Below are 26,239 nucleotides of genomic sequence, written 5' to 3' on the forward strand. Positions count from 1 at the left end.
AATAAAACCTAAGAAAACTAACAAGATACATACAATATATCTTCATTTTACAATTTTTATTGGTACAAAAATGTTACTACCATAATATTTTTATTTTGAGGGTTTTCACAATGTCAGGAAAGTCAAGGAAATTCAGGAAAAACTAAAAAAAAATGATAAAGTTTAGTAAAATACATAAAATTTGACAATATTTAAAAAACATTAAATTTTGTTAGTTCAAACTTAAATAAATTCCTTGTTTTCACAAAACCTTCAAATGATAAAAAAATTATTAAAAATCCTTTAAAGTTAGACTAAAATTGCAAAAATTTTCCTAGAAATTTTCAAAATTACTTTATTTCCAATGCCTTCATCTAGTAAAAATTAATAAAATGAGTGCAAAAAGAAAAGAAATGAATTCCACAAACTATAGCTAGATTTAGCCAAAAAATTCTCTGGACAAGGCTTAAAAGATATCTGTGATGTGCAGCTTAATAATCAAAAGGTTTTTTGTGCACCAGGTCCTAGAACCAAATATTTTGAGCATCTTTTTTTTATTTGACAAGTGTAGAGGAAGCAGATGATATCAATTTAAGTAAAATGAGGCAAATGGTCTTGATTGCCTAGAAAATATCTCCGTGTAAAATTATCTGTATGCAATTTAGTTCCCTCATGCAATTTTATCTTTGTGCAATTTTGACCTGTTCCCTACTAAAATATACCCAAAACTTTATACTTTTGAAAACCTGGAAGAATTTTCTCAAAAAACTTTGACAACCCTGATAAAAGATACTAAATGTTAAAAAAATGTTTGTTTATATAATCTTAAGGGGTAAGTAATCTAAAAATAAGATAAAAACTTATATTTGATTGGAACCACATGTGTGTTAAATAACTTCTTTAAAAAAAAAAAATTTTCTAAACTTTTATAACTAAGCTATCTCTTATCATAACAAGTTGGGGTACTTCAATCAGCAACTATCTGGAAATAAAAATGTATTTGAATAAATTGAAGTAAATTAAAAATGAAATAAAATGACATTCTTAAAAATTACTAATCACTAGTGGAGCTAAGACTAACAGCATAGGATGTAAAAATAAAGTTTTAAATAAATCAATCAAAGTTGTTCTGATGAATTTAGTAATGTAATGTGTGTGTAATTTTATAAGTTAAATTTAGTGAACAATAATATTTTTTTAAACTTCTTTACTACTTTTATATATTTAGTACTAAAATGTTGATTTGCTATTTTATTTATTTTTATAACCCTCCTCCACCTGTTTTAAAATTAAAGAAGTAACATTATTGAAGCACCCTTTTTGGTCTTTGATCTTATATTGTATAGTTTTTACTAAGCTACAAGATGCTTTTTACAGATTTAAAAAGTTCAAAATAATTTTTGAGATATAGCAGGTCAAAGTTGGAGGCAACAATAGGTTCCTTATGGGAGGTGCAAACTAAAACAGCAAAAAAAGACTATTTCACTAAAATCTATTTTCTCCTACGTTTTTTGAGATAACTACCTCAAGTTTTCAGGAAATGTTCCTTGATGTATTTAGAAAATTCTGTCAGAAAGAATTAAAAAAAAAAAAAAAAAATTATATAAAAAATAAACAAAAAAAACATTTTTTTTTAGTTTTTTATTATAAAATTTTTATATCCAATTTTTAAAAATTCTTTCAGACAGAATTTTATAAATATATCAAGGAACATTTCCTGAAAACTTGAGGTAGTTATCTCAAAAAACGTAGGAGAAAATAGATTTTTAGTGATTTCTAGTTATTTGATGTTTTAGTTTGCGTCTCCCATAAGGATCCTATTGTTGCCTCCGACTTTGACTGGCTATATATCAAAAATTATTTTAAATTTTTAAAATCTGTAAAAAGCATCTTGTAGCTTAGTAAAAACTATACAAAATAAGATCAAAAACCAAAAAAGGTTGTTACACCCCCCTATGCCCTAAAGTTTACCAAAAAAAAATTTAATTTAAACTAGCACAAAATGGATTTTTCTTATATAACCAACAGTATAGTCAAGTTCTTTCTTTTTACCTAGCTGAGGCTTGTTTAAATATACAGAAATGGCTTTAGTAATGATCAAGTTATGATGTTGTTAAGTAAGCAAAAATAACAGTATTTCTAAACATTTTTGGCTCTTACTATTAAATTTTAATTTTATCATTAGCTCAGTCTGACTTAAGATAGTTTAGTTTAACTCAGGTTGATTATGTTGCTTCAAATCATGAAAAACTTTGGTATACTTTGGTATATAAAATTCTAACTAATAGTTGAGGCTGGTTAAAAATTAAACTAAACAGGGTCGCCACACATTCAGACTTGTTATAATTTTTTGAAAAATTCAGGCTGACTCAGGTTTGTTTGATTAATTTTCCAAAACTCATGCTTATCAAGATAATTTTCCTAAATCTCAGGCTAGTTTTCTTTAACTCTAAGTCTTTTAAATTAGGATGCTTTTTATTCTGCTTAAAGAGTGGCAAAATTAGTTTTTGCAAAACAATTACAACTTAGCTTATTTATTAAAAGTCTATTTTTTGAAGGTTACATACTTTTTAAGATTTTTGGTTGTTCTATGCTGCTAATAAAAAGATCAATCTATGTATTTAAATTTTTTACATATTATTTTTAGTTTTATATAATCAGTACATTTATTATGTTTGTTATATAAGTGTGTTAAATAGGCTCCTTATCAAAAGTGGTAAAAAAAAGTTCATTAGGAATCTTTCTTCCTTTTCATTTTTAACTAGTATTTTACAAGTTTTTTCAGCAAGTCCATTATTAACATCTAATTCATCTAAGTGTGGGACGTTTTTCTAATAATTACTTTTTTGAAAAATAAACCACCTATTTTAATTTTTCTATTTGCGCAATTTAAAAATAGTTGTTTTTATTTATTTTTGAATTTGAGAATTTTAAAACTTTATATGGAATGTTTTCTGAAAGCATGAAGACACTTAAAAAAAGAGATAAACTTTTAATGAATTATAAAATTTCTGAGAAAGTTCACAATGAGAAATTGCTCTCTTTAGATTTTAATTAATTATTTTTTATAATATTACAACAATTACATAGTTTTTTGATTAAAAATATCTTATAGTTTCTACTTGAAGTTTTCATATAACAGCTAGTCTTAAATGTTGTAAAAAAAATTCATAAAATTTTCCCCTGCTCATAGTATTTTTATTAAGTTATGTAAATTTTTGTTACTATTATATGTTTTGGTTTCAAGATTTTTGTCTTTAATTTTTGATTCTAAACTTTAATTTTTTAAATTTAAGTTTTAATTTTGTTGCAATTTCAAAAAGATTGTAATTATTATATAAAAATTACTTAACTTTTATTTTGTGATTTGTATCTTAAAAGTAGTTTATATAAAGTTTATAAAATAACTTGTCAAAATATTTGCAGTATTTTAGCTTATTATGTACTTACCTAACTCTTGTTTAAAGTTGTTATTGAAAAGTTTGTTTATTTAATAATTCAATTTTTTTTACATTCTCAAATATTAAATTGATTTTAATTATTTAAATTTTTAACAGGTTTTACAAATAAATAATTTGTATAAAAAGATCATTGGAATCAACCCATTTTCAACGTAAAGAAGACTTTATTATGGCAAAACTGCTGTTTTTTGAAACATACAAGCAAGATAGAACTGATAATTATGTCAATTCTGAAGGAACTACGGTCATAGATTTCCCTTGCAACGTCATCATTGCTGAAATTCTGCTTGTACCAACTGGGTGTCAAATATCTGACAGGGTTCCAATCAAAGGAAGGTGAATACCACTAACTTGTTATTTAGATGGAAATTTGATAAATTTTAAAGTACTCAAACATGAATATATCAAATAATTTGCAATACTTGTATTAGGACCAGTAGCAAAACTAATAAGGATTTTACTTCACATATCTCATGACAGCCTTTACCATGAATAAAATTAAAGTAAAATATTAAATTATTTTTTCAAATTATATAAGGTAAAAGTTGATAATATAAAAATAAATAAAATGTTATAGTAGTTGTACAAATAAATGTCAAACTGTGTGTTTGATTATTTATAAATAACTTCAACATTCATCATTTGTTTTATCACATATTAGTGGATACAATCTAAATTGCATGTTTTTTAATTGTTGTTAATAAACTGAAAATGTTGCAAAACTTAAATAATGGATGAATGCTAGTCCAGTTAACTGCATAGTCTTTCAATAAACAAATTTAAGTCAAAAGTTAATTAAACAATAAAATATAAAATATTATTTTTATTTATAAAGCTTCTTAATTTACTGGCATACAATACTTATAACCATCTGTAGTTTTAAAAAGTTTGTTAATACTAACTCAAGTAAGATACTCTTAGTAAAAATTGGTATCTAATATTAAAGTCATTAGTTTAGATGTAAAAGCTATGGTTAAGTTTGACTTTTTAACTAATGCAATATTTGTTTGTGATTTTATATTTTTTTCCATAAACATAAGTATTAATAAAAATAGTTTTCAAGATATCTGTAACCTTTTAAAAGTATCTAGTTCTAAAATAAGAATAATAGTTCTATCTAATTTAATTTACGTTGATTACTCTGTTTTGGTAGCTGATTTTCCATCCTAAAAGTAATAAAACAGTTCTCAGTTTAAAGCCTAAATTCTTGCAACAAACATTTGTCTTATTTTTAATTACAATACAATAAAGTTTAAATTACTTATCACTTTTATCACATTTTTATGCTTAACTTTTAATAAATAAACTCTTACAGTAGGTCAGATAGCAAATTATGTTCTGTAAATATATTAATAAAATTTCTTTATCATTTAATGTTTCTATTTTTAGTTTTATTACTAATTTGTGCATATTACTATCATATAACGAAATTTTTGTTATAAACAAAAAAAAAGTTGTTGGAAATTTAAACAAGAATTTTATGAAGCTTCAACATGCTTCACAGATCTTATGCTAAATTCAGCTGTTTTTGACAAGTTTTATCATGATTAAACAGTCTAAAACAACAAATATTGCTTTTCCAAAATCCTCCTTGTCTGAAGCTATGGTCTTGGAAAACTACTGTTGGAACTAGAAGATAAGTTGATATCATACTTCATTACAATCAGATGAAGGGTGCTAGAATTGGAATAACAATACTTTTGAATCTTACTAGTGGAGCTGCCAACAATGAAGTGATGAATTTTGTAAAAAAAAAAGATTAAACAAGACGAAAACCAACTGAATCCAGTTTAGAAATTTGGAGTTTATTTCCTTCCAACTCAACAAATTGACCTTTTTTCTTTTGTAAGAAGCTGTCCTGATGCTACAAGAATACATAATGTTTTCTGTTCCACTAGCAATATAAGAATTAGTGATTTTGAAGATAAACCGCAAATAAAAGGTAGAAGCAATTGTTAGAAGTGTAAACTTTCTTTCACTTCGATGCAACTGAAGTTATTGCATAACTACACAAATCCAAAATTACCATAAACAGCAAGGCTGTTGAAGAAAATCTGTTTGAGATAAACTAAAAGATGGAGTTAAAAGCTGTTATTCTGAGGATGAAATATAGATTATAAATAACTAAATAAAACAATTTTATATAGTATATGTGATATAAAATCATAAAAAGTACATGTTGAAATAATTAAAAACTACAGTAGCATTTTTTATTCTTCATTAAAGTTCTTACGCATGCTTTTTTATAGCATGTACAAATTGAAGATTTTAAATATGTGATTGGTAATTATATTTCATAGTGAAATAATTTTATTAAAAATTTTTACACAAGTTTAAAAAGTATTTGCCTTTGAAAATTGTATTTATTTTTAAATGATGCTTAAAACCAACTTAAAAGTTTCAAAAATTAAAAGTTTTAAAAGATGAAATTAACTTGCTAAGTTTTAACAGAATTTACAAAGGGCCATAAACATTTTTAATTAATAGTTGTACTATTATAAGCTGTAATGACTTAGATAAATTTTTGAAAGCTAATTTAATTTTTCATTAATTTTTTGCATCTTATAATTTAAAAGTTTTCCAAGACTCAATTAGCTAAAAGTTAATTTTTTAAGCGTTTGAGAATATTTAAGTATGTCCAATTTACAAAAATAAAAATTTTATTGAAGCAGTAAACTGCAAAACATTAAAGCAATCATGTTTTGAAAACTTATAAAGTAAACAAAACCACTACTGTAAAGTACTTAAATTGCTGACATCATGTTAAATATTTCCTTTTGTTTACATTAAATTTTTCGCTCAATATTTTTTATCAGTATGTGAAGTTGTTTATTATAACATGCTAAGTGGTTAATGCTACCATTGAAATAAGTTTTAATAATTTATTTTATATTTTTTCCAATATACATCAGTACAAGTAGACAATAGTTTCACAAGCATAAATAGTGTTGATAAATAAAGTTATTTGTTTTGTTAATATTTTTGTTTTATTTTTATCCAAAATTCTTTATCTGTGTACGTAGGCAACCTCAGCATAAATTTAGTGAGTGAAGTGTTTTTTTTCATGCAATTAGTCATATTTCGTAAGCGTAAAACATTTATGTGTATTGTTATTTTTTAGTACGCTAATTTAAAAACAAAGTGTTTTTCTGACTCAGTTTGAGCTAACACATTAAAACAGTGTATAATATTTTAAATTTAAAAAATTTTAAACAAATGTTGTAGAAAAATAGCCTGTTTTGATACAATTTTCATTTATAATTTATGCTGAAAAAACGTTTGCAGTACATAAGTAATCACCCAGCAAAGTGTAATCAAACAATTATTTGAACGTAGTTGACTGTTTATTGCCTTTTCATGATTTTATTGCACCAATGAATTACTTATGTGAAAAATAAAAATTAAGTGTTATGTAAAAATTTACTTCTATTTATTTAAGTAAAGGCTGTCATGTGATGATTTTAAATATCACAGTATTGCAAATTATGATTATTTATTTCAACTGATAAATTTAAAAAATGGTATGTCAGTAAACAGGGTTGCCATAAAACCTTGAATCCTGGAAAAAACATTAAATTTAACAATTTAGGCAAAAAATCTGGAAAAACTTGGAGTTGTAGAATAAAAAAAAAGAAATTTTGAACAGTTATTACATGTAAAATGAAGACATTTTAATCAGGAACAAAAATCTATCATTAACAAAATTTTTATATTATTTAGAATTTTATTTTTAATAGAACACATTTTAAGTAAAATTCCAGTATCTTTTCAATATTTTAATAATATTCGAAATATTTTTACCTTTTTTCTACTTAAGATATACAAAAATCTTGTACTTTCAAAAACCTGGAAGAATACAATAAACCTGGAAAAAATCTAAAATTATTTGGCAACCCTAGTTAGAATAGTTAAAAGGTGTTGACCAAATATTTAAAGTATTTGTTATTTAATACTCAAATTACTATCTTGTTACTAATAGTATACTAATTAGATTGTATTCAAAAGGAATGATTATGTTGGATTTATTTTTTGCAAATTACTCATATTTTTTGTTTTGACCCCAAATAAGACCTACCTCATCAGCAAATAAAATCGATTGTATAATTAAAGTATGAAAGTTGTTGAAAACTTTAAATAAAATCTATTTTAAGTTTCTGCAAATATAGTCTTGTAAAGAAATAATTTTACTGATTTTTTTTTACTCGTAATGTTTTACGAATCTAAAAACTATATTTACAATATATATATTAAACTTGTTTTGTGTATTTGAATATGACGAGCTTTAATAAAGTTTAAGGCCATAGGATCCAAACCTTTCATTAAAATTTACACTGGCTCGTATTTGAAAGCTTAAAATATATACTATAGAACACATTTTATAAATAAAAATAAAATTAAACAACTTTTGATATTAAAAACTGTCAATGCAACCATATGTAGAAAAAGTCATGGATTGCAGACATTATTAGAAATTTTAGATATTTACTTAAATTATCTCCTCCATTTTTAAAGCATCTTTCTTCAAACTTTTAGTAAATGTTCATTTTAGTTTTTTAAACTACTTGTAGAAATCAGATTTAGAAGATTTTTTTTAGTGGCTAAAAGTTTTAAAAACAATCAATTTTTTTGTTAGTTAAAAAAAAAATATTAAATTATAAAAAAAAACTTTTGGCTAAAAGTTATTAAAAAATGTTTAAGATAAAACTGAGAAAGTTTCAAAACAGTTGCTAAAAACTGTAGAAGGAGATAATCTTTTAGTAAAAAGCTCTGTTTTTTTCTTTTAGCTTGCACCTACTATTATAAACCTATTGAATTCTCTAACTATGATAACTTATTTTTTTTATATTAAAAAGTATGAAATCAACTTTTAACTTAGTTTTTATTTAAAAAATAAGCAAACCAAAAATAATACCTCTTATGGTTTAGTGCAGGGGTCGGTAAACTGCGGCCGGCGGGCCATATTATTTTTTTTACAACTAGTTAAATATATTGGTATTCTCAGAAAACAAAAATTAAGTTTTAGTTTCATCTTTAAAGGATAAACTTTTTTTTTTTAATTATTTTTAAGTATGTTTTTAAAAGCACATAAAAAACGTTCCTTTTTAGACCTGCTGACCCCTGGTTTAATGTGAACATTAACTACATTTTTTTCTAAATAGAATCAAGTTTTTGTTTGCTGTAATATAGAAGGACTATTAGAATAAATATATATAGTCAGCATTTATAACCTAGTTATAAAGTCTAAATACTAGTTTATCTCGTAGTAAATCTCGTCAGTTTATTATTAATAAATTTTAAAACACATTTTTTGTTTTCCAATTAAATTTTAAGATGTGTTAAACTTATTTTATGCATTATCAAGTTTTATGCTTAATTAATGAAGATAACTTAAAATTCAGGTTACTTGATTTTAAATATTACTTATTAATTCTTGTACTTAAGTTTGTTTGTAACCTAAACTATCTATTTAAGAAAAATATCCAAAAATGCTTTTATTTATTGGTTTTTAAGTCCACCTTGTTTCTCCAAGTTAATGTTATTTTGTAAAGTTTCATCTTAGCAACCAGAAATTTAAAAAAACCATTGTTTTTAAATATTTTACTGTAAATTTTTATTTTTTGGCATTTAAAAAAGTTTTAGTTATCTTTAAGTACTGTTTTATACAAGTTTGAGGTTTAAAGCTAAAAGTAAGTAGATAAATTTTAGTAAGTTTAAAGAAAACTTATAATAAAAACAATGCAGTTTATATGTTTGTGTCCAAAACTTTTACAAAATCGACTGATCTCAAAAGTTAGTTAAAGTTTCTCATTCTGTAGGAATTATTTAAAGTTTAATTTTTAACAGTCATCTTACTATATGTAAATAAAATTTTGAACCTCTATATGGCTTTCATTTGATCTTTTTATAAGGAAACTTGAATACCTGCTTTATAAATAATGATCCTTATCGATATAAATAACACTATAACTAATATTTACACATTTAAGACTTAAAGGTAGGTTTAAGTATATGTATAATTAATAAATTATACAATAAAAGTTGTTTATTACTGAAGTAAAAAAAATTGTAGATATTAAATTATAGTTTTCAAAAGAATTATTATTTTGATGTATTTAGTCTACATTAAGTGTTATTTATAAAGTAAATTATACTATATGTTTTATTTATTTGCAACTGAAGTTATTTTTATAAATTAAACTATTAATTATAATTAAGTTGTACATTTTTCGTTTGGAAATATGTAATAACTTTCTACCATAATTTTCGCAACTAGTTTACAAATATTTAAAAGTAAGTTAATTTATTATAAGATTTATTTACAATTTCAATTAATTAAATAATAGCCAAATAGTAAATAATTAAAAGTAAATAATTAACCACAACTTGTTTAAAGTTTTCTAACGTGACTCTAAGTTTTATATTCAAAGAAACTTTATTGTAAGTGTATTACCAGTGTAAAACTTATTCAAGTGCTTAAAGTTGAAATAAAACTTAACAAAACTTAAACATATTTTTATTGTTTTAAGATCACCATTTTATCAAATAAATGAAATTTGTCACTCACTTTTTTGTAATAAATTCTTCACTTTCTCATTCAATACTTAGTTTTTTACTTAAATCAATTTATTTTTATTCAACGAAGAAACTATATGTTTCAATGTCTTATTTTATTATATTTTTTAAACTTGCTTTTAATCAAAAATAACTGTTATAATATAACAAATTGTAAGACTTAGCGTTGTACATATTTGTTTACAAATTTTATAATTGTTTGTTTTTAAGTTATAGCTATATATTTGACTTATGCTTTATCAAAAAGCATGTAATTTTTAACTATGTTTACCTAAGTTTGTTTCTAAATAACTATAAAAGTACATACTTCAACAATCAGTTTTTATATTATTAATTTTTTCTATAAAGGTTTAACAAAAAATTTGTTTAAAATTATTTAGTTAAAACAACTTTTTTTTTGAGTAAAAGGTAATCATTTTAAGAACCACATAATGCAGATTTATAGCCAAAAGTTATCGCATCACAATCAAATAAATTAAGATTTTTAAAATTCTAAAAAATATAATACTGGACTTGTAAATAAAATTGTCTTTAAAATTTACTTTTAAGTATATTCACAGTTTTCGTTTAAAATGTAAAATACTTTGTATTTTTTTGATAACTTTTTTGATATTTGTAAATTTGAGATTAACTAAAAATATACTGTAATAAGTTTGGTGTTAGTTAAATATAAACTAAATTGTACATATTTCAACTTTATTGTTCATACCTTAAATCTACTCTAATATAGAAATTTAGGTACTGTACATTTAAATCACAGCCTATACACTTTTAACAAACAACATATTACTTGAAATGCTGTATAAATTAAGTAATAAAAACGTTTAGTTTAACCAGCAGAATTGTAGTATTATTTAAGATAAATCTGTTTAGTTTTAGTATTGTTAACAAGTATTATGTTTTTTTTCACTGTACAAGAGAGCAACATACTGAATAAACTATTTAATAGTATAACTATGTTATTGTAAATATAAGTTAAAGTAAAACTAGAACTTAAGTTTATTATGCCTCTATATTGTAAACTCACATCACTTTGGTGACTGTTTCTTAAATAAATAATGTTTTATGATCATGCAAACTTTACAAAATTTTACTAAAGTATTCTTTAGTTCTACAAGCTCAGATAATTGTTATTTAATTTAAAAGTTGTTTTTTTGTCTGTCTTAACGTTTAATATAAACTACTACATTGATTTTGTTTTAAGACATTTTTTAGTTGTTATAAATTACTATTGAATCTACTTATTTAGTATTGACCCTAATTTAATATTTTTTATTCTTACACTTTAAAGTTCAATAAAAAAAAAAATGAAAACTGGCAAACTTGAAATCAGTTGTTAATTGTATGTAAACTTACTAAACAGAGAACGAAATGGTTGGACCTCACCAAGACAATTTCGAGTTGATTTTTTTGCAATTGACACTTCTTGCAAGCAACTTGATGATAAGCCTTCTTGTATATACGAGAAGTTGTGTGAGATCGAGTACAATGAAATGCAAAACAGGTTAGTAAATCTATAGATTGAAAAATGAAATAGTCTAAAATGTTGTTTTAGTCTTAATCTTTTTCAAACAAAGCTTTGATAGAAGAAAAAGTCAAAACTTAACATTTTGTTTAATACGTAGTCTGAATAAATATAAATCAAACACAACAGTGTAACTACAGCTTAAGTTTAAAATGTCACACATATATTTAAGTTATAACAAGTGAAGTTATGAACAAGGATTTGTTTTCAATCAGTGTCAAAAAAAATTTTACACAATTAAATCAGACATAGCGTAATAACTATGCATTTAACAGGGTTGCCCCACACTCAGAGAATTCAGGGAAACTCAGGGAATTTTTAAGTTATAGAAAATCTCAGGGAAACTCAAGGAATTTTGATTCTTTTTTTTTAACTCAGGGAAACTCAGGGCAGTTTTGGTTTTTCTAAAAATTTCTTAAAAAAATCTCGGGGATTTTTTTTTCTAAGGCCTTAGGGGGGGGGGGTAAACCATGTTTTTTACAAGTTGATCTTATTTTATAGAGTTTTTTCTAAGCTTGAATATGCTTTTTATCGTTTAAAAAAAATCAAATTATTTTTGAGATATGACTAGTCAAAGTTGGGCCGCATATTAGGTTCCCTATGGAAAGGGAAAACTAAAGCAGCGAAAAAAGACTATTTTATTTAAAATCTATCTCCTCCTACATTTTTCAAGCAATCTTCTTCAAAGTTTCAAAGTCTAATCTTTATACAATAGCAAAAAAACGTTACTTTAAAGTTAAATAAAAAAAATTATAAAAATCTTTTTTTTTGAAAAAAAAAACACTTTTTTTTAATTTTTGTGATAAAATTTTTATTTTTTACATAATTAAAATTCTAAAGTAACGTTTTTTCCTTTTAATATAAGGAACATTTCCTGAAAATTTGAAGAAGATTGCTTGAGAAATGAAGGAAGAGATAGATTTTTAGTGAATTTTTAAATTTCCAAGAAAATTGACCCCAAAAAATTAGCGGTCCATACGTTTGTATTGGAAACTTTGTATTTAAGTTACAATATCTCAAAAGTTAAATGGTATTTTGAATTCTATAAAAACAGGCTTGTAGTTTGTATTTAAAGCTTTCATATAAAAGACAAAGTTAATTTTTGTAAAAAAAAATGTCGGACCCCCCTATGGCCTTAATCCAGCTTCAATATTTTGTTCAAAAAAGTTAATTTTAATTATTTTTAAGTGCTTATTTAGTAGTTTTTAAGCCTTGCGGCTGGTTCTTTAATATTCTTAGAATTAACATTTTATTTTTTTGATGAATAATAAAATTTTTAAAGATTTGAAAAAAACTCAGGGAAACTCAAGGAAGTTTAAGGTTACTCAGGGAAGTTTCTGGTCACTCAGGGAAGATTTTTTGACTTAAAGAGTGACAACCCTAATTTAATCCTTAAGGTCCAAATAAGCAAAGTCTGTATTAAAGTCAAAACATTCTTTGTATGCAAACAATTTATTTTTCTAACGATGCTTTACTGCCCATAAAATATGGTCAGCTTTACGTAGTTTACTATTTTAAGTATACATTACAAAACAAACAACATAGTATATTAAAAAAAAACAGTTGTTTAAGTGTGCTATAGCATTTTATAAACTAATTTATTTTCCAAAGCTTTCTAACAAGTTTGTAAAGTATGTTTATTTTTCTTTTTCAAATAATATATTTTTTGAATAAAGCAGTTCTTATTTTCTAGCAGTTTTATACATTTTAGTGTGCTGAAACGTTGTAAACTAAGTTAAACCAATTTTATTTTGTTTTAAATGTTGTAAAAACTTTATTTGTAAGCTTATTGTTTTGTATATTGTACCCTAAGTAAACAGTTTAGATAGGTTCTCATCATTTTTTTTTTACTTCTTTAAATTTATAAAGTTTTTTTATACTAATATGATTGACTCAAACTCATTGACATATATAGAACACTAAAACATAAAAACATATATTTTGTTTTTGTTGTATGTAAAAAATAAATAATTATCTATGTACGAAACTTAAACGAATCAAATTTTATCAGATTTTGCGTTCTTCCCCGCTTGCCCTTCAAGTTGCAACGGCTCGTGTGCAAGGGTCAATACCAGTCCATGACGATCGCAATATTTGGGGTGGCGGAGAGCGACACAAAGGGATTGCACCTCATACACGAGGGGAGGTCCAACGGCCACAACTTCGCCAGCGAGATACTGGTGAGGGCGAGCAATGACGTCACCATGATGAATGACGTCACCATGCCTCCGCAGATCCCGATTCCTCCTCCACAGACTCCTGGTGGAGGTATTACAATATTACTAACTGTTCATAAGTTTTTGCATTAAGAACATCTTAACTAGAAACTAGTTTTTAAATTTAGATGTTAAAAATATTTTTTAAATAGCATTTTTATAGATTTGATACATAAAATAATTTTTTTTAGATGCTGAATAAAAATTTAAGACAGTATTGGTTTCAATTTTCTTATTTTTAACAACATATTTATTTTTTAACAGCTTTCATGCTTCAACCTCCGCAAATAAGGCTTCCTCCAGTTTCCATACCACCTCCTCAAATTCCACCGCCTAATATACAAGTTCCCCCTCCGAACATCAGGGCTCCCACACCCCCCAACATGATGCGAGGACCTCCTCCCAGTTTGGGGAATGTCCCTTTCATGCCTCCTCCCCGCCACCAGGGGCCGCCACCGAGAAGCAACTTCAACAATTTCCCGCCAAGGATGGACTTCAAGGTACCTTTTAGTGGGATGAGAGGCGAAAGTCACGGAGGCTGGAACTCATCAAGAATGCCGCCGCCCCAGTTGAACAGAAACGAAAAAAAAGAGATTAAACAAGTGTGTTTACTAGTATGAATATTGTATTAGTATTTACACATAAATAAAAATCTAAAAGAGCGTTTCAAAATAACTAATAATTTGAAGCTAAAAACGTGTAGACATCGCAATACACAAAACATTTTAATAGAAAAAAAAATTGTAAGACAATTAATTGGTAAGTAATGATATGGTTTAAAATTTAAAAAGTGATAGAAGCTTAAAGATTAAATAACTGTTTACTACCACGTAGTTAAAAGTATATATTGTAATATTTATAAGTATATACAATTTGATGAAGTACTGTTTGTTAAGTATTTACTGCTTCATCGGGTTTTATGTTATATCCTCAAAAACAAGCATTTCAGTAAGTTGTTAACAGAGTTGATAATCAAATTTACATTTTTACCAAATTGAAATATCCAGGAAAAACAGCAACCACTAAAGAAACCAGAAAACAAAAAAATTCCTAACAACAAACCAGACAAGTTGCATGGCAATCAACCTAAGAAACCTGCACCGAAAAAGGCTCAGGAGTACGACCACATCCACGTCTTAGAAGAAGATGACGTCGCAGGAGAGGAAAAGGTTGTCAAGACATCAGCAAAAATGCTCACTCCGATATCTTCCGAGACTTTTAATCCTTTTGAAATGAAAATTGAGCCTCTTCAGTATTTTAAGTAAGTTTTTTTTTTCTTGACAGACTTTGAGGAGGGGCGTCTGTTACTTGAAATTTATAGATAATTACAGTAACCTCTCGCTTATTTACGCACATTGTGTCCACCGAAAAAGTGCGTAAAGATAAGAGAGATCGTAAAGATACGAGAGATACCAAATATACTTACTATAATGGCTGTTTTTTGATATTGCTTTTAGTTAAAAGTATACTTTGGTATTTCACACTTTTGACAATTTGTTTACTTTATTTATAAATATGAAAAGAAATGATAAAACTATACATAAATTAAAAAAAAAGTATTTAAAATTATTTAAAATAATAATACTTGTAGATAAATTTTACTAATTTTTATAATAAGTAGATATTATTTTTATGTAAATGTGACTTATTTGATACTAAACATTTATATTATATCCTACTTAGCAAATTAAATTTATAATTAAGTATTTGTTGACAATTAAGAAATGGTGTGGTGTCTAAATTAAAATTTGTGTTGCTTTAGTTTTTTAAAGGGCAAGAATGCTTTATTATTTATTTGTGTTTTATACTGTCATTATTTCATTACACTTACATTATTCTTTGAGAATTTTAGTTTAATCCCTTATTTTAAACATAATATTTGTATACTGAGATATAACTAAATGTTTATTAACCAGTCAAGGAACATATGTTTACAAAGTCTAAAGATATAGAGAGCTGAGATAGCATTTAAAAACATGTTTCAAAATAAAACAATACAATAAACCTAATTTGTGCAATATTAAAAAAGACTAAATTTTTTATATTTTGGATTATTAGAATTCTAAAATGCGTAACTAAATAGAGTGCGTAAAGATGCGAGAGGTTAGTGTAATTGTTTTTGTTAAAAAAAGCTCTAGCCATTAGTTTTTTGGTTATTGAGTTAAAATCGCGAGACCGGTAATTTTACTCTGCAAGATTTTAAAGCAATAGCTACCCACTAAAAAATTAAAGGTACCTGTACTATCTGAAAATGTAAGCTTTGAGTGCTACTGCCATATATTATTCTTTTACATTGTTTTTAAAGTAAAGACACTTAATTAAATGAAGTAGTTTGTTGGTGGCTTTTACAAAAATAATTAACAGAATACTTTCATTAACTATTTTAATTTTCAATATAATCGCTTATAACCAAACTCTTTTTTTTCATATAATATACTTCACTACTTTTTCTCATTGTTTTACTAGTAGAGTAGAATAATAATTAAATAACTACTAGTTAGTATTTAAATAAACATAAAAAAATTAGTAAAATACAAAAAGCGTAATATTAGAGCATAAGTAATGATATCAGAAAGTATTTAATACAGTGGTAGTTAAGAAAATTCAATCATTAAAAAATTATTTATATGTTTTTATTAGTTATCAAACCATTAAAAATAGTGCTTCAATCGTAGAAATATTTATAACAAAATTTTGTAAGAATGTTATAAAGTTAAAAACTTAGTTTGTGCACTTAACGTATTAGAAAAATATTGGGTGAACTTTACTGAAATATCTTTGTTTATAAGGCTTTCAGTTATAAAACTTTATAGAAAATAAACGTTTGTTCCATTATTTACTTAAAATAGATTAGTTATTGACATAAAAAAAATTAAAGATCTCCTGAAGAATCATCTTACGAAAAAATTTGCAACAATCCACAAAAACTGACCTCAGAAGAAAAAAAGGCAGTGGTGACCATAGAAGAGTTCCTTCAAAAATTTAGTGTGGACCAAATTGATCCCGACAACATTGAGGACAATTTTGTCCATTTTTACCAAACCATCGAGGACCGTGAAATAGAATGGGTCGCCTGTTTGGAAGAAGTAGCCAAAAACATCAACTGCTTTCTGGCTCACTCGGGTCTCAACCCAGACGCTTCTCCCGCCCACAAAGCTGATATGAGACGAGAAAACGGACTGACTGTGGCTTTTTGGTCCGTGGCAGCTGTGTTGCACAACGGACCGCTGTCCAAAAAAGCCGGTCTCAACGTCAGGTCTCTGAAGGCCGGACTGAAGTTGACAATGTCGGTGGCGCGGACCACGGAGCAGAACGTGACCAATTTGTTGGTCCTCGGCTGCCTGGACGAACTGTTCTCGTGGCTGCGGTCCAAGATTACTGCGTCAACCGTCAAGTTAGCCGTCGTTCACTGCTTGGACGCGATAACCGACTGGTGTGGTCCGATAATCGAGTTCAGCAAACAAGGGTGGAACGGATATGCGAGGTTTATTTAGTGTATTTGTTGATTGCTTACATATAAAAGCACTTATAACCATGAATACATAGTGCATTTTGGAGACTAAAAATAAAATTAAGTTTTTTAAACAAAATTTTTTTTTTAATAATTAAATGATTACATTTTGAAAATTATGTTAGTTTAAGAATAAAAATATTTTTTAAAACTTTTCAAGAAACCAACAACATTTTTACCACATTTGTTGTAGAACTTCTTCCAACTTTTTTCTAAGGACATTTTTAAATAACTAAGTCAATAGTTAAAAAAGCCTACTTGATTATTATAAAGATTTAAGTGCATATATTTTCAAGATTGGTGGATTTTATGTGTGAAAAGCAGAATGCAAGGGTTTGCCAAGCAGTTGAAAAATTAGTCTGTAAAATTCACTTCTATGAAAGTCTCACTAAAATTGCTACTTTTACTTCAAATGTAGCTAATTCAAAAGTTTTTGAAAAGGTTTGTAGTTTATTTAACATATTTAATTCTTAGTATTTTAAACAAAAATTTACAATTTTCTTTTGTTAGTTTTTACTAAATTGTAGTTTTTTTATTATGTTAACTTCTATTTAGCAAACTTTTGAAGTTAGATAAAAGTTTTATTGCTAAATATTATTAAAATCTAATAGCTAGGCTGCTTTAAGTTGTACACATATTTGTTTTAGTTAGCGAAAATATTATACTTTCAAATTATGGTAGTTTTTGACTGAATTGGTAATAAATTAAGGTCAATAAATCAAAATCTTCAAATGATTCTACTGATAAGTTATCAAGAAAAAGAAAAGCACCCAACGAAGAAGTTAAACATCAAACTAATGGAACTCATGAGGTTTTTTTTTCTAGCTATTTGTTTTTACGCTAATGCTGTGGTTCTCTAAATGAAATCTGAACAGAAAATAATTTTATCAAAAGTTAAAATCAAACTAGATTAGCATGGTTTATTTTAATAAGAAATATGTTGTTATTGATAAATGTCTCTCACAATAAAAAAAAAAGTTATTAGGATTGTTACTAATATAAAACTTAAACAAATAAGAAAGGAAAATAGTTTATTTTTAGACAAACTACGGTGCACAGAAAGATATTTTTGTAAACACTGCTGTAATTTAGTATAAAATATATTATAAAGTATAAATAGCAAAACAGTTTAATAGTGTTTTACTTACTTAGAGATAGCTAGACTAAAGGTATTAAGCTTTGAAATATGGCATTAAGCTGCTCTCAACAATGATTTTTTAACAAACTTATATTTTAAATATAATTCTTTTAAGTTACTAGATTGATTATGTAAAATTAATTGTAATCGCTGAAAAAGGTTATGAAAAACAGTTAATAAATTATTATAATTAAGTACATGTGTAGTTGTAAATTAAAAACATTGTCAAAAACATTTAATTTATCGTTTGTAATATTTCTAACGTTTGAATTTTATTAGCCAATGGATCAACCGGAATTTCAGCCCGACTGGCAAAACTTGCACTTTTCAAACGGAGAGCTGCAAATTTTGGCGGCAAACATGAAGAACATCCGGGAAGTGCTGGAAGATCCGTCACGTGTTTGTCTTCCGCCAATCACAAAGCTGCCAATCGTCAAAACCGATCAGGCGGAACAAAAAGAAGTCCTCGGTGTTGATAAAGACAGAACTGTTAAGTTTATTTTCAGGTAAGGGTTTGTTATTTTTTTTAAGTTAAGTTTAGTAAGTTGTTATAAGTAGCTTGAAGTGTTTGATTTGATGACAGATATATATCATAGATTAATCAATACTAAGACGACTTTTGCCAATTGAAGATTGTAGAAATAGGTCTACTTGAAAAATGTATACGTTTTAATTTGTTTTTCTTTAGAATTTGGAAACGTTACTAAATAATGTCTGGAGGTTTTAATTAAGTTATGTAGTTTTGTTACTAAAATTATTAAGTTATAATGTTTTTCAATGCTGCATTAAATTTTAATTTAAGTATCGTTGAAGCTCCAATTTTGTTTGGTAGCTGTATCATCGCAAGTAAACTAAAAATAAAGAACTTTGTACTTTTAAAACACATACTTTAATACAACTATACTAGTGTAAATAATTTCAACATTTACTTAAAAGTGTTATATATAACAATATATTTCAACAGATCATTATCAAACACGCAGTTCATGTCATCCATGCTCCTCCTAACCTCCATCCCTCACCTCTCCGCCAAAAAGCCCATTTTCTCCACATCGTACCGCATATTGCGCCACCTCGCGACCACTCACCGCGGCCTCCTCCACCTCTTCACCACCGAAAACTCCCGGATGTGCGCGGACCAGCTCTTCCGCAACCTCATCTGTTCCCAGCCCACTTTGAACGTCAACACGCCCAATACTGCCGGCCACATGGGGGCGTTGATGAGCTGCGGTATGCGGGCGACGCAGTGCTTCGACGTGATTGGCCGGTGCTCGAATGAAAAGAGTAAGATGCTTTTTTTGTTGAACTTTGCGCTTCCATGTTGTGTTGACTTAAAACTAATAGCATAGTAGTTTCTACATAAGAAACTATGTAATTTACATTATTTCTTTAAAACCATCTTAAACATTGGTTTATTAAACGTATAATAGTGTTTAATAAACAGCCTTTTACCTTTTATTAAGTATTTTAAATACGTTAATTTAATTAGTATTGATGGTAAAGATTAAAACATTTTGAGTATTTTTTTGCTTTTTATACTATTTACAAAAACTATCAGGTGCCGAAAATGAGTTTGAAATAGTTAAAGCACTGAAAAGTTTGCATTCAATAATGTTGCTTCCTTGGGGTAAACAATTGATTGCTGATGTTACATCGATGAGTGAAAATTTTGAATTAGTTGTTGAATGTTTGCTGTTTGAAAAAGACAAAAAACAGGATGAGAAAGTTGAGGAAGAGTCAAAGAAAGTTAAAACTGAGAACAGTGAGTTTATAATTTGTAATAAATTTGTTTTTGCTGAGTATTATAAGTATCATAATAAATTACTTGAAAAAGCTTTTAAAAATATATGTTTAATCTGATTTATCAAAAACTACGAAGACGTACTGTGACAAAAGTACAAAATTTAATGTATTAAGTGTGATTTGTTATAAAAGTTTTTTAAAGTAAATAATCATTTCGCTTGATATGTTTATTGATATTTTTAATTTTTTAAATTAAATTCAATGCTGCAAATAAAATGTAAAACTAGTTTTATTAATGCTTTTCCTTTTCTCTGCATAATAATGTAAATAATAACTTTAGAGAAAGAAGTGGAAAAAACTGGAGATGTGAAAAAAGAAATGAAAGACAAAAAAGATATGAAAGCGGATAAAATAGAAGACAAAAAGGTTGCTAAGTTTGAAATAGTCAACGAATACGCTCTAATCTTATTGGTCAATATGCTTCGAAACGGCGACAATATCACAGCTGTTTTCGAGTCAACAAAATTGAGACAAATATTCAAGTTAGAAGGTTTCGATGAACTTAAAGATTGGCTGAAACCTTTGGAGAAAATCAGTATGAGTTGTGATGATTTCAAAGAAGTTGTGTTGCTTTTGAAGGAAGCTTGTTCGAAAAATTCTTCAGTCATTACTAATTTGCCTACTGTTTGTACGGCATTGAAAATCCTTAAAAGCAAAGTTGTGGCAAGTAAGTTTTATTAAAATTAGTCCATGAGTACTTTATTACATATTTCGTTGAATATTTTATGCCTACTTAACTAAGCTAATTTTTACAATTTTAATCCTTTGAATTTCTGTTCAGCTTACTCCATATTCAGAACAGTAAGTTTAAATTTACAAAGAAATCAGCTAAAATTGACATTTAAGATATTTATTGTACAAACTAGTGTTTTCTAGTATAAAGTCAAACACCTTATTTAAAACCTGATCGTGTTTGAAATACAGAAATACATTTTAAGTTGACATAATTGCTGAACTAAAACTAAATTTTGTTTGAACTTGTGTTGTTTTTACTAACAATGTTTATGACAGCTGTTGACTCAACTAAAAACAGCAAGGACTTCTTTATTTGCCTATACGTACTATAAAAAAAACTTGAATGATAATATAAACATTGCTGACTAAATTTAGCTTTTCAAACTATACAATAAGACATTATTCTTTCAGACGAATCGAAAGTGATGAACTTCATAAGCAGCGGAGGGCATCCGTGCGTTCTACTCCTCATGGAGAAAATCACCTCCTCACATCTCCACTTCTCCCAACTGCGCCTCCAACCGCCCCAATCCTCACTGCAAGTTCTCCTCCCAACATTCATGTCCCTCCTCCGCCTTCTAAAGTGCTCGCTTAGCCATCTAGTGGCAGCCGATGTTGCCGATTACATCGTAAACCCGGTGAGGGTTTGCGAGGTCGTTATGGAGATGCACTCTTTGCTGAGCGCGTTGCTAGGGGACGACCCCGCCAGTTTCCACAACACGGTCACAGTTGATTGCGTTTCGTGCTTGTCTATTTTGTGCCACTCCGGGAAACACAAAGAGGTTTTTGTTGATGAATAATAATATTAGTAATGTAGTTTAATCCGTTAATAAAATTGAGCTTGTCGTTATATGTTACAACTTATTTGTTTACATTATATTTTGTTAGAATAAGTCGTTAAAACATCAAACGGTTTTTCTTCTTGCACTTTTGTTAGTTCTGTATATCTGCAGTTTGTATATATAAAAAGCAAAAGTCACATAATGTAAACTAAATAAAAAAAATTCCTGACATAAAAAGTTTGAAAACATTAAAACTTTGCTTTATTATGTAAAAGTTATAATGTTTTATGAAATCTTTTTAGAGTAAATCTTTAATTGATCATCTGTACAGGTAGAACAAAAAAACTTTTTATTTTTTACTGCAACAATATAACTATCAAACATGATTTATTTATTTTGCAGGTGTTCAACAGTATAGTTTCTCACGCTAGATGTCGCTGTGAAACGTGGCAACCCACCCTTTACCTTCTTTCCAGTTTGTTACCAGTCCCACTCCCAATACAACTCAGAGAAGGACTAGATGTTAAAATTAAGAGAGAGTTTGAAAAAGTCGCTGTCAAGTCCGCTCTTGATTGGTCAGTGTTTATTATACATACCTAACTAGTTCGATATTTTGCATCAAGTTTTATTAAAGCTTTATTCATTCTAGTTAATACTTAAAACTTTTATTCAAAGTGTAAAAGAAACTAAAAAAAATATTTAAAGTACCTTAATTTAAGAGTTAGTTTTTTTTTGAGTGGTTAATTTTTTTTGTGAACGTTTTTGAGTGTTTTATGATATACATGAATAGCATAGAACTAAAATTTTTGAATGTAGAATCTATTTTTATTAAAGCTATATTTGTTTTATTTAATACTTGAAGTTTTTGTTTGAAATGTAGTTATTAATGAATTAACTAAATATTTTGTTCTTTATATAAAGTGGCTTTAAGAGTTTTTTTTTTTTGAATGCTTAAGTTTTTTGCAAACAATATAGAGTGTTTTGAAATATACATGAATATCAAAAACATTAACAAAATTGTATTACAGGTCAACGATTCTCATTGATAACCACAAACCAATTACGACGCTTCTGATCGACATTATGACGTCAAAATGCGACGAAACGGTCCAATCAGCAGTCTGCGTTCTCCAGCAAATGTCTGACGTTTCGGGAGAAATCAGCGGGGAAGTCGTGTCGCTGCTCATGCACGCTTTCAAGGCCAGTTTGAAGGAGAAGGGGGTTTTTACAGGGGATTCCCGCAAGTTGATTGGGTGCGTTGTAATGGTGATGGGACTTCCTAGCTGCAGGGTGGCCGCGTTGGAGTTCATGCACCACCATCACGATAAATATTCGTCAGGTTTGGAATTTATTATAAACCTTTTTGTTAGGTAAGTTTTAGGTTAACTAAATTAAATATACTACAGATTAAACGCTCTGAACTTTGAATGACTCTGTATTATAAGATACTGTAATATTAATAAAACAAAATATTTTAAAGAAAATTTTTGTGTGTTTGTTGTAACTATTACTTAATTTGGTTTTTTTTAATTATACGGACAGTGGTTATCAATAGAAATAGTTTTCACACTATTTAAATACTTTTTGTTAGCATTATTCCAGTTTCTTGAAAACATTTTGCTGATGAATTTACAGTTTATTTCAATTTAACAATTTTCTATATTTTTTCTTGCAATAGCATTTTCAATAGGTGGCAGTAAAGAGGGCGCAGAAGTGGGAAAAATATTCAGCGAGCTATTGAGCGCGGGAATTTCAACTTCATGCTTGAACACGCTTGAATGCATCTTGGTTTTGATAGAGCGAATCATCGACGTGCAAACCAGTCTCATTGACGAATCAAAATGCAAGAAAGCAGATAAATGGATAGGTATGTGAAATAATATAGTTTTATTTAAGTAAGTTTTTAGTAAGTTGATTTAAATTTATCTAACTTTGTTACGTTTTTATTCTATGTTGAACACATGTGTTTATAAACTTTGCATTTATAAGTCTAAATTTGTACTTATCTATAACAGCTTTTAGAAACTAGCGTCTAGTTTTATCACTACTTAATTTATGTTGTACAAAAACGAATATTTTTAGCCCTGAGATAGCTTACAAATTGTTTAAATAAAACCTCTTAGTTTGATAAATACAATTGGTCTTTTCTTATTATATAAATTATAATTTCTACTAAGCGTTTTTAACAGTTTGGTATATTAGCAAAATTTAAATTACAAATAAAATTTAGCACTAAAATATGGTATGAAAAAGTTTTGAAAAATAAGCGATCGAAATAGCATTTAAAAGCAATTGTTTTTGAGATTCATATGTAACTTTCTAACAATTCTTACCTCAAAAAACAGGATCGAATCTTCCTCCGCTTGAAGTGTTCAAAAAGATTGCCACAATAACGCTGTGCAAGATGAACATGCTGTGGAAGGTGGTGAGAAAATCTCCCTGCGATGGGCCACCTAGTGTTCAAATGTGCGAAGTGATGAAGAATCTATGCAAGATGGCAGATTTTCTGTCAAGTGACAAGTTTGTATTATCGCATTATAATTAATGTACTATTTTTTGTTTACAAAAAATCATACAAAATAGAAAAAAAAAGATTTTTGTTGTATTTAATCAGTTTGTATTTCTTGTAATTAGGTTACAAACACACTTGTTGTTTTAATTAAATAAACGCAACTTGACTGCTTTAAGATAAGCGGCTAACTGTGTATTAGATTATAGATATACTTTTCATTTTAAATATTGCTCTTAATTAAGTAAAATTTACAAAAAATATAATTTAATTTGCTGATAATGTTACGATTAAACATTTATATAACTTACAAAAACCGATTTAAACACAACTTAACATTTTTACACTACAGATAAGTTAATATATACATTGCAGATAAAACAACTGTTACATATTTCAACAGGCTCACTTTGCCCTTCCTCCACAACAGCCTGCTTGAAAACCGTCAGCATCTCACGAGCGGCTTCAACTTCATTTTCAGCCAGAACATGGGTGACAACCCGGTAACAATCGAAGCGCTCGTACATTTGCTGAACGCCGTCGAAGCGCTCGCTTACAACAGCTGCGGCGTTTCCAACATCGGCCTGCCGCAAATGAAGTACCTGCTGGCCGACTTCGGCAGCGAAAAGTTGCAGAAGCTCGAGGAGCGGGTGAGGGGCCTGGTCGAAAATCCGGTATTCCCCGTGAACGAGAGGTGCTTGGAGAAACTGCTGGATTCGGTTTCTTCGCTGAGGCAGCTCATGTGCAGCAGGTCGCTGAAAGGGGAGAAAACGACGACCAACGTCAAGCTGTGCCTGCCCGCCTTCACCGCATCCCACGTACAGCACGAGATGCGGCAGTTTGTCGCCACCAAGCGGCCCGAACACAACTTCGACACCGGAATTCCCCCAACTAAGAACTGCGACGCCGAAGTGGATTTGCAGGAGTTGGGCGAAAAGCTGATGACGAACCTGACCAATCAGAAGTTCGTGTTGAAGAGCGAAATCACCGTGATTTTTGACGCGTCCGTCAAGAACAGCAACGACCACAAAAAAGGTGATTCACCGAACAAAAACGAGGTCCTCACGTTTTCGGCCCGAGCCAAGAAGAAGCAGACCATTTTCGCCAAAAGGTCTCACCACCTGGTGACCCGCAAAGACCCCCAGGGAATGGGTCACGACCGTCCGTTCGACCTGTTTCGCCACCGCAAGCAAAACACGTCCCGACCCCCTTCTATGCACGTCGACGATTTCGTCCGGGCCGACCACGAGGAGCAGGAGAAAAGGGAAAATTTCAACCAAATTTCCAAGTTCATCGACTCGGCGCGCAAAACGGGGGAAAACCCCTTCTCGAAACTCGACAAGGAAAAATCCCCTGAAAGTTACAACAAAAAGCATCAGAGGTTTGGCGGCCCCCAGAAGCACTTTCATGGCAACAACAAGTTCCACTCGGACCACCGCAACAATTACCACGGAAACTCCAAGGGATACTTCCCGCACTCGCGACGCAGCGGGGATTCCCAGCACCAGAGGTATCCTGGCAACCAGAGAGGCCAACAGCTAATGAAAAACAAGCATTCTAGAACTTTCACCAGATAAAACCAATGATAATCGACTATATAATTTAATTTGTTTTAATTAGTTAAAAAAGACAATATTCCATTATTTTCCGACTTCGTTTTTCGTTTGAGTGTTTTTGTGTCAAATTTAGAAAATTAGTTTTAATTTCTTTTTGCTTATACAATGCGTAATAATAAAATAGACTATTAAATTTTGGACTTTATTATTAATTTATTAGAAAATTCAGTAATATATAGTACTTTTTTCAAATTTAACATAAACATTTAAAAAAAATCAATCTGTGTTGAATATATCAGTTTTAAATCACAGAATTGGTTAAGAAATAAAAGAATACTTTCAACACTTATTTCAACTTTAAAATGTCTATAATTTTTAAGACTTTTAATAAGACATTGAAAGCATACTTATGAGTATTAGGCTGTCAATATTTCGGTTATCAAAATTATTT

The 26,239-nt window shown here is 28.2% G+C and overlaps 1 protein-coding gene across 1 annotated transcript; it reads left to right on the plus strand.

Moving 5' to 3' along the window:
* Nucleotides 1-3,544: 3,544 nt before the first annotated feature.
* Nucleotides 3,545-25,953, plus strand: LOC145835519 (protein virilizer homolog). Its single transcript, XM_082943163.1, has 18 exons — nt 3,545-3,776; nt 11,377-11,517; nt 13,550-13,806; nt 14,019-14,356; nt 14,762-15,015; nt 16,633-17,238; nt 17,562-17,706; nt 17,975-18,076; nt 18,683-18,909; nt 19,368-19,687; nt 19,962-20,165; nt 20,487-20,873; nt 21,353-21,723; nt 22,126-22,298; nt 22,752-23,062; nt 23,414-23,590; nt 24,069-24,243; nt 24,636-25,953. Exons 1-18 carry the CDS (start codon nt 3,610-3,612, stop codon nt 25,807-25,809), a joined length of 5,529 nt encoding a protein of 1,842 aa, XP_082799289.1. The 5' UTR covers nt 3,545-3,609; the 3' UTR covers nt 25,810-25,953.
* The last annotated feature ends 286 nt before the right edge of the window (nt 25,954-26,239 follow it).

The sequence above is a fragment of the Thalia democratica genome, chromosome 5 (assembly GCF_965202585.1).
Source record: "Thalia democratica chromosome 5, ktThaDemo2.hap1.1, whole genome shotgun sequence".
Lineage (NCBI taxonomy): Eukaryota > Metazoa > Chordata > Thaliacea > Salpida > Salpidae > Thalia > Thalia democratica.